The following is an 11,179-nucleotide window of genomic DNA, read 5'->3' on the forward strand; positions in this document are numbered from 1 at the left end:
TGCTATGGGCAACTGCACAACTCTTCCTCTACACTGGTCTTAATGAATCTCCCCCATAGAGGGAGATTTATCAAAACCTGCCCAGAGGAAAAGTTTCTGAGTTGCCCATAGCAACCAATCAGATCGCTTCTTTCATTTTTGAAAAAGCCTCTGAAAAATGAAGGATATTTTTGAGATTTTGGAAGCTGGGATACTCACTACACCCATGCATATCTAGATAATTAAGTATGGGGGGAACTTAAATTTATTTTTTAAATCACATGGAGTTTTGACTTTACTTCATTATGGTCGAATAAAGCACTTAAAGAGTTCATTAAAATTAAAGATTCACTCTTTTGGATGAAAAGGGGCTTATTTATGTAAATCAATTATACGCTTTAGGTCAAATAAAGTCGTTTGAAGAGATAGCCCATAAGTGTGTGGGGGGAAGACAATCAGAAACATTGTTTTTTTACAAATAAGTAACACAGATCATAAAGCAATAAAAGGAGAGATTGGAGATTTCAGGGATTCTATATATAAGAAAAGTTTAATTAGACTATTTCCTTATGCGAAGTTGCTGTCTGGGCATGCTGGGAGTTGTGGTTCTGCAGAGGTTGGGGGTTCACAGCTTGAAGACCACTGCTATAGAGGGTGCAAATGTATCTGAGCCCTGGAACTCAAATAATGTGAAATATGAGATGATCAAAATGGAGCCCCTGCACTAATTACTTGGGTTCTGAGGTCTGTAAGGTCCATAGTAAAAACATCAGGTTCTGTCTATAGCAGATACTAAATCATGGCAGCTCAAAGAAACAAGCAGTCATTCTGACATGTCACATGTGATGTCATAGACAGCTGGAGGCCTGACATTACACTGACAGCCGCCCGAGCCTTCAGTCTGTTCCAGTGCGATTAGTGAGAATAGTGAGATTAGCGTCTTCTTTTTCTACTTGTCTGAAATGGAGCTAAAAGGACTGGGGTTCGTCCCCCTCCTGTTGGCGTTTTGGTGTGCGGCCTGGCTTGCCACCAGCTACATCATGACGGTCGTCCTCGGCCATGCAGCCTCGCCACTGATGAGCATCAGGTAAGATAAACAAGCACATGATTCTTATTTCATGGGTTGGGAGTGAGGAAATATCCATAATAACATTGGTTTCTTTTCCTTCACAGTGACGTGGGAAATGTCTTTCCCGAAAGCATATTATTCAGAATTGGATTCATAGGGACGTCCATTGGCACTTTGGTACTAACCTTTCTTATTTATAAGTATATGGTTATGCATACTGAAGAGTTCAGGGGTCATCAGGTCCTGATCCAGAGGATCCTGCTGGCCATTGTGTGGGCCTCCTGTTTTTCCACAGCTGTTATGCATGTATTGTCCCCCGAAGAATATCCCAGGATACACTTTGTCAGCACGATAATTTCCATTACATGTGAAGCCTTATACTACCTTGGGCAGTCCATCCAGATGTATAAATTACCAGGAGCAAAAAAAGTCATCCACCATAGTAGATGCACCTGCTGTGGCCTGACTTTTGTCTGTGTAGTTTTCTATTTTGGATATGAAACATTAAAGGAATTATTCCATAATGATGAAGACTGGGACGAGATCCGTGAAATCCCCATCATAATCATCGAGTGGGTGATGCTTCTACTGATCCTGATAAACATCGTGACCTATTATTCCACCATGCAGAGGTTATTGTTGACCGTCTCCAGAAACAGCTGCACACTCTCTCTTAGAGTAAAAATTGATGACTTCGGGGTGTAGACCACCACGGGGGCCATCAAGTGGACTTCTGGGAGAGATACTGCACAGGACACGGAAAACATCTAAAGAAGAATAACTGGGGGACTACATATGGTGCCAGTAATCATGACACAATAATATGAGCTGGTGATATTACCTATACAAAAAAAAAATAAAAAAAAATTTAAAAAAAATATTGGTGTGTGAAGTGTAATACCTAGTTAGAAAAACAGAATCAAATTCATCATTATAACCCCCCTCTGCATTACCCTGTTTATTATTTTTCAAGCAAGCACTTTGTTCTAATTCGTCCACTCTCTGGCGTGCTCCTTGTATAAGGGGTTTGGGATACCCTTTTAGTTTAAAACGATCCTCCAGGTTCTCTAGTTGTTGTAGGTATTTTTGTGTGGAAGAACAATTCCTTCGGATTCTTTTCATTTGACCGAATGGAATGTTCTTCTTCCATTATTTAAGATGGCAACTGTTAAAGTCGAGGTATCTGTTTGCATCCACCTCCTTAAAATAGTTGGCAGTATGCGAACAGCCATCCTGAATATAGATATTTAAATCCAGGAACTCACATTTTTTGGGGGACTGATGCAGCGCTGCCTTTGGATATCTCTGACTCTGCCATAGCGCTTTTTTTGAGGGGGCGTGTCGGCTGCCCCTTTGTCTGGTGGTCAACACTAGTGTTGCTCGCAAATATTCGCAATGCGCGAATTCGCGAATATTCACCAATATAGCACTATGTATTCGAAATTACGAATATTGTTTTTTCCCCCACAGTACACATCACAGTGATCATCCCTCTCTGCTTCCAGCTTGTGTGGTGTAAAGAAGGCTCTAATACTGCTGTGTGAGACTGGCGTACACATTTTCGCATATGGGAAAATTTGCATATGCAAATTTCCGTTTATGCAAATTTTTCACATATGGTAACTTTCGCCCATGCAAATTTTTGTTTATGCTAATTTTTGCTTATGCGAAAATATATCGCGAATTCGAATATGGCCTATGCCGCTCAACACTAATAATGACCCCACATAAAAATTTACTATATACTTGTCCCCACAAATGAATTTATACTATAAACTGACCCCCATATATATGAATGTATACTATATACTGACCCCCATATATATGAATGTATACTATATACTGACCCCCATATATATGAATGTATACTATATACTGACCCCCATATATATGAATGTATACTATATACTGACCCCCATATATATGAATGTATACTATATACTGACCCCCATATTTGAATGTATACTATATACCGACCCCCATATATATGAATGTATACTATATACTGACCACATATATATGAATGTATACTATATACTGACCCCCATATATATGAATGTATACTATATACTGCCCCCCATATATGAATGTATACTATATACTGACCCCATATATATATTAATGTATACTATATACTGACCCCATATATATATATTAATGTATACTATATACTGACCACACATGAATGTCTACTATATACTGACCCCCATATATATGAATGTATACTATATACTGACCCCCATATATATGAATGTATACTATATACTGACCCCCATATATATGAATGTATACTATATACTGACCCCCATATATATGAATGTATACTATATACTGACCCCCATATATATGAATGTATACTATATACTGACCCCCATATATATGAATGTATACTATATACTGACCCCCATATATATGAATGTATACTATATACTGACCCCCATATTTGAATGTATACTATATACCGACCCCCATATATATGAATGTATACTATATACTGACCCCCATATATATGAATGTATACTATATACTGCCCCCCATATATGAATGTATACTGTATACTGACCCCATATATATATATTAATGTATACTATATACTGACCACACATGAATGTATACTATATACTGACCCCCATATATATGAATGTATACTATATACTGACCCCCATATATATTAACGTATACTATATACTGACCACACATGAATGTATACTATATACTGACCCCCCTATATATGAATGTATACTATATACTGACCCCCATATATATGAATGTATACTATATACTGACCCCATATATGAATGTATACTATATACTGACCCCCATATATATGAATGTATACTATATACTGACCCCCATATATATGAATGTATACTATATACTGACCCCTATATATATGAATGTATACTATATACTGACCCCATATATATGAATGTATACTATATACTGACCCCCATATATATGAATGTATACTATATACTGACCCCTATATATATGAATGTATACTATATACTGACCCCCATATATATGAATGTATACTATATACTGACCACACATGAATGTATACAATATACTGACCCCCATATATATGAATGTATACTATATACTGACCCCCATATATGAATGTATACTATATACTGACCACACTTGTGGCACTTGTAGTCCGCTGCAGGCATCCTCCATTGTATGCATTTTTATGCTGGGGATCGCCCCTAGCAACGGACTACAAGGGCAGGATCTGCTCCCCCAGTATAAATGCACAACCGCATTTGGGGTTGAGCACCTCCAGCCATTTGAGACCACGTTTTTTGTTGTTTGTTTACATTTTATATTTGGAGATGTGTAAACTCCAACATTAATGCTCCTTGAATATCTACAAGGCAGCATTAAGGTAGCACCTGTGAGGCCAGGCACCCATATTAGCCAACTCAGGTGGGGCTTGCAGCTTGCCTCCCTCCTCCCATTGCATGTGTGCTCAGTCACGCTGGAGGGTATCTGGGAGGAAGTTGTGAGTCAACCGAATGCTGCCGTAATTGCCCACTGGCCCCTGTTTTGCTTATCAAGCACAGGTAGGATTAGCGTTAGGTCTCGCACCAATTTGAGAAACCTTGGCGTTGGTGTGCGGGCTCTAGTGTGTCCTTCATATAAGGATACACTGGCGAATGTCTCAATTTTAACATCAGTGTTGAGGGATAGCCAATGTATTGTTTACATCTACCACAGTAGTGCACCCATATTCCTGTATTGTATCCCATATATATGAATGTATGTATATACCAGTGTTTCCCAACCTTTTTCGGGGCGGGGCACACCTTGGGAAAAAAATTTCCACGGGGCACCGCTACCGAGGTTGACGAGCAAGGAAAAAAAAACAAAAAAAAAGGATAAAACGGTAAAAAACGCAATGCACTATATCTATTTATCAGTGAGTATGTAGTTTAAAGTGCTGCTTTATACAGCAACTCACCAATGACGTCTTCTCTAATTTGCATCGTTGCCTTCTCTTCTCCATCTGGTCTGGGCCATCATCACGATTTCTTCCAGCCACAATTCTTCACCGTTAAATCTGCAAAACAAACCTATTAGGCGCCAAACTTTTTTTTCTTTTTTTTTTTTACATGGGTGACAGAGGGGTGTAGAAGAGTGGACATGGGTGACAGAGGGGTGGACATGGGTGACAGAGGGGTGTAGAGGGGTGGACATGGGTGACAGAGGGGTTTAGAGGGGTGTAGAGGAGTGTACAGAGGGGTGTAGAGAGGGGTGTAGAGAAGCGTACATGGGTGACAGTGGTGTAGAGGAGCATACATGGGTGACAGGGGTGTAGAGGAGCATACATGGGTGACAGGGGTGTAGAGGAGCATACATGGGTGAAAGGGGTGTAGAGGAATGTACAAAGGGGTGTATAGGAGCGTACATGGGTGACAGGGGTGTAGAGGAGTGTACATGGGTGACAGAGGGGTAGAGAGGAGTGTATATGAGTGACAGAGGGGTGTTGAGGAGTGTACATGGGTGATAGATGGGTGTAGAGGAGTGTACATGGGTGACAGAGGGGTGTAGAGGAGTGTACATGGGTGATAGTTGGGTGTAGAGGAGTGTACATGGGTGACAGAGGGGTAGAGAGGAGTGCATATGGGTGACAGAGGGGTATAGAGGAGTGTACATGGGTGACAGAGGGGTGTAGAGGAGTGAACATGGGTGATAGATGGGTGTAGAGGAGTGTACATGGGTGACAGAGGGGTAGAGAGGAGTGTACATGGGTGACAGAGGGGTGTAGAGGAGTGTACATGGGTGACAGAGGGGTGTAGAGGAGTGTACATGGGTGACAGAGGGGTGTAGAGGAGTGTACATGAGTGACAGAGGGGTGTAGAGGAGTGTACATGGGTGACAGAGGGGTATAGAGGAGTGTACATGGGTGACAGAGGGGTGTAGAGGAGTGTACATGGGTGACAGAGGGGTGTAGAGGAGTGTACATGGGTGACAGAAGGGTGTAGAGGAGTGTACATGGGTGACAGAGGGGTGTAGAGGAGTGTGCACCCTAAAGCACAAACTCACACCGCACACGCGTGTGTGTTTATATATATATATATATATATATATATATATATATATATAAATGTCGAAAAAAATGCAGCACTACTTTACCACAGTAGGCGGGTGCCAGCTCCTCAGGCTCGATCACAGCCAATTGATAACTTCAAAAATGGTGCGGCACTCCAAATATCCAAAAAATAACTATTTATTCCACATGTCAAACAGTGCGACGTTTCAGCCCCTCTTGCTTGCATGCACACATACATAAACAGACCCACACTCATATAAATATCAATACAAACAAAATGAAAAACTTTATTAAAACTTTTTTGGGGATTGGAAGCTTTTTTTTTAGATTGGAGGCTCCATTATACATACACTGTACAGCAATCATACCTCCATTATACATACACTGTACAGCAATCATACCTCCATTATACATACACTGTACAGCAATCATACCTCCATTATACATACACTGTACAGCAATCATACCTCCATTATACATACACTGTACAACAATCATACCTCCATTATACATACACTGTACAGCAATCATACCTCCATTATACATACACTGTACAGCAATCATACCTCCATTATACATACACTGTACAGCAATCATACATCCATTATACATACACTGTACAGCAATTATACCTCCATTATACATACACTGTACAGCAATCATACATTCAGTATACATACACCGTACAGCAATCATACATCCATTATACATACACTGTACAGCAAGCATACATTCAGTATACATACACTGTACAGCAATCATACCTCCATTATACATACACTGTACAGCAAGCATACCTCCATTATACATACACTGTACAGCAATCATACATTCATTATACATACACTGTACAGCAATCATACATCCATTATACATACACTGTACAGCAATCATACCTCCATTATACATACACTGTACAGCAATCATACCTCCATTATACATACACTGTACAGCAATCATACATCCATTATACATACACTGTACAGCAATCATACATTCATTATACATACACTGTACAGCAATCATACATCCATTATACATACACTGTACAGCAAGCATACCTCCATTATACATACACTGTACAGCAATCATACATTCAGTATATATACACTGTACAGCAATCATACATCTATTATACATACACTGTACAGCAATCATACATTCAGTATACATACACTGTACAGCAATCATACATCCATTATACATACACTGTACAGCAATCATATAGTCATTATACATACACTGTACAGCAATCATACCTCCATTATACATACACTGTACAGCAATCATACATTCATTATACATACACTGTACAGCAATCATACATCCATTATACATACACTGTACAGCAAGCATACCTCCATTATACATACACTGTACAGCAAGCATACATCCATTATACATACACTGTACAGCAATCATACATCCATTATACATACACTGTACAGCAATCATACATTCATTATACATACACTGTACAGCAATCATACATCCATTATACATACACTGTACAGCAAGCATACATTCATTATACATACACTGTGACTGTACAGTAATCATATATCCATTATACATACACTGTACAGCAATCATACATTCATTATACATACACTGTACAGCAATCATACATCCATTATACATACACTGTGTCTGTACAGCAATCATACATCCATTATACATACACTGTACAGCAATCATACATCCATTATACATACACTGTACAGCAATCATACATCCATTTTACATACACTGTACAGCAAGCATACATTCATTATACATACCAAGTGATTGTACAGCAATCATACATCCATTATACATACACTGTACAGCAATCATACATCCATTATACATACACTGTGTCTGTACAGCAATCATACATCCATTATACATACACTGTACAGCACGCATACCTCCATTATACATACACTGTAAAGCAATCATACATTCAGTATACATACACTGTACAGCAATCATACATCCATTATACATACACTGACTGTACAGCAATCATACATCCATTATACATACACTGTACAGCAATCATACATCCATTATACATACACACACTGTACAGCAATCATACATCCATTATACATACACTGACTGTACAGCAATCATACATCCATTATACATACACTGTACAGCAAGCGTACCTCCATTATACATACACTGTGACTGTATAGCAATCATACATCCATTATACATACACTGTACAGCAAGCATACCTCCATTATACATACACTGTGACTGTACAGCAATCATACATCCATTATACATACACTGTACAGCAAGCATACATCCATTATACATACACGGTACAGCAATCATACATTCATTATACATACACTGTACAGCAATCATACATCCATTATACATACACTGTACAGCAATCATACATTCATTATACATACACTGTACAGCAATCATACATCCATTATACATACACTGTACAGCAAGCATACCTGCATTATACATACACTGTACAGCAAGCATACCTCCATTATACATACACTGTGACTGTACAGCAATCATACATCCATTATACATACACTGTACAGCAATCATACATCCATTATACATACACTGTACAGCAATCATACATTCATTATACATACACTGTACAGCAATCATACATCCATTATACATACACTGTACAGCAAGCATACATTCATTATACATACACTGTGACTGTACAGCAATCATATATCCATTATACATACACTGTACAGCAATCATACATTCATTATACATACACTGTACAGCAATCATACATCCATTATACATACACTGTGTCTGTACAGCAATCATACATCCATTATACATACACTGTACAGCAATCATACATCCATTATACATACACTGTACAGCAATCATACCTCCATTATACATACACTGTACAGCAAGAATACCTCCATTATACATAAACTGTACAGCAAGCATACCTCCATTATACATAAACTGTGACTGTTCAGCAATCATACATCCATTATACATACACTGTACAGCAAGCATACCTCCATTATACATACACTGTACAGCAATCATACATTCATTATACATACACTGTACAGCAATCATACATCCATTATACAAACACTGTGACTGTACAGCAATCATACATCCATTATACATACACTGTACAGCAAGCGTACCTCCATTATACATACACTGTGACTGTACAGCAATCATACATCCATTATACATACACTGTACAGCAAGCATACCTCCATTATACATACACTGTGACTGTACAGCAATCATACATCCATTATACATACACTGTACAGCAAGCATACATCCATTATACATACACTGTACAGCAATCATACATTCATTATACATACACTGTACAGCAATCATACATCCATTATACATACACTGTACAGCAATCATACATTCATTATACATACACTGTACAGCAATCATACATCCATTATACATACACTGTACAGCAAGCATACCTTCATTATACATACACTGTACAGCAATCATACATTCATTATACATACACTGTACAGCAATCATACATCCATTATACATACACTGTACAGCAATCATACATTCATTATACATACACTGTACAGCAATCATACATCCATTATACATACACTGTACAGCAAGCATACATTCATTATACATACACTGTGACTGTACAGCAATCATATATCCATTATACATACACTGTACAGCAATCATACATTCTTTATACATACACTGTACAGCAATCATACATCCATTATACATACACTGTCTGTACAGCAATCATACATCCATTATACATACACTGTACAGCAATCATACATCCATTATACATACACTGTACAGCAATCATACCTCCATTATACATACACTGTACAGCAATCATACCTCCATTATACATACACTGTACAGCAAGAATACCTCCATTATACATACACTGTACAGCAAGAATACCTCCATTATACATAAACTGTGACTGTACAGCAATCATACATCCATTATACATACACTGTACAGCAAGCATACCTCCATTATACATACACTGTACAGCAATCATACATTCATTATACATACACTGTACAGCAATCATACATCCATTATACATACTTTGTACAGCAATCATACATTCATTATACATACACTGTACAGCAATCATACATCCATTATACATACACTGTACAGCAAGCATACCTCCATTATACATACACTGTACAGCAATCATACATTCATTATACATACACTGTACAGCAATCATACATCCATTATACATACACTGTACAGCAATCATACATTCATTATACATACACTGTACAGCAATCATACATCCATTATACATACACTGTACAGCAATCATACATCCATTATACATACACTGTACAGCAATCATAAATCCATTATACATACACTGTACAGCAATCATACCTCCATTATACATACACTGTACAGCAAGCATACCTCCATTATACATACAGTGTACAGCAAGCATACCTCCATTATACATACACTGTACAGCAATCATAAATCCATTATTCATACACTGTACAGCAATCATACATCCATTATACATACACTGTACAGCAATCATACATCCATTATACATACACTGTACAGCAAGCATACATTCATAATACATACACAGTGACTGTACAGCAATCATACATCCATTATACATACACTGTACAGCAATCATACATTCATTATACATACACTGTACAGCAATCATACATCCATTATACATACACTGTGTCTGTACAGCAATCATACATCCATTATACATACACTGTACAGCAAGCATACCTCCATCATACATACACTGTACAGCAATCATACATTCAGTATACATACACTGTACAGCAATCATACATACACTGTACAGCAAGCATGCCTCCATTATACATACACTGTACAGCAAGCATACCTCCATTATACATACACTGTACAGCAATCATACATCCATTATACATACACTGTACAGCAAGCATACCTCCATTATACATACACTGTACAGCAAGCATACATTCATTATACATACACTGTACAGCAATCATACATCCATTATACATACATCGTACAGCAATCATACATCCATTATACAT

The 11,179-nt window shown here is 38.0% G+C and overlaps 1 protein-coding gene across 1 annotated transcript; it reads left to right on the top strand.

Moving 5' to 3' along the window:
- The first annotated feature begins 557 nt into the window (after positions 1–557).
- On the top strand, positions 558–1,915 carry LOC130298361 (uncharacterized). The gene is made up of 2 exons (XM_056551293.1): positions 558–1,066; positions 1,153–1,915. The coding sequence occupies exons 1-2, from the start codon at positions 942–944 to the stop codon at positions 1,751–1,753; spliced, it is 726 nt and encodes a 241-aa protein (XP_056407268.1). The 5' UTR covers positions 558–941; the 3' UTR covers positions 1,754–1,915.
- Positions 1,916–11,179: the final 9,264 nt, after the last annotated feature.

Source organism: Hyla sarda, assembly GCF_029499605.1.
Source record: "Hyla sarda isolate aHylSar1 chromosome 2 unlocalized genomic scaffold, aHylSar1.hap1 SUPER_2_unloc_2, whole genome shotgun sequence".
NCBI classification, from domain to species: Eukaryota; Metazoa; Chordata; class Amphibia; order Anura; family Hylidae; genus Hyla; species Hyla sarda.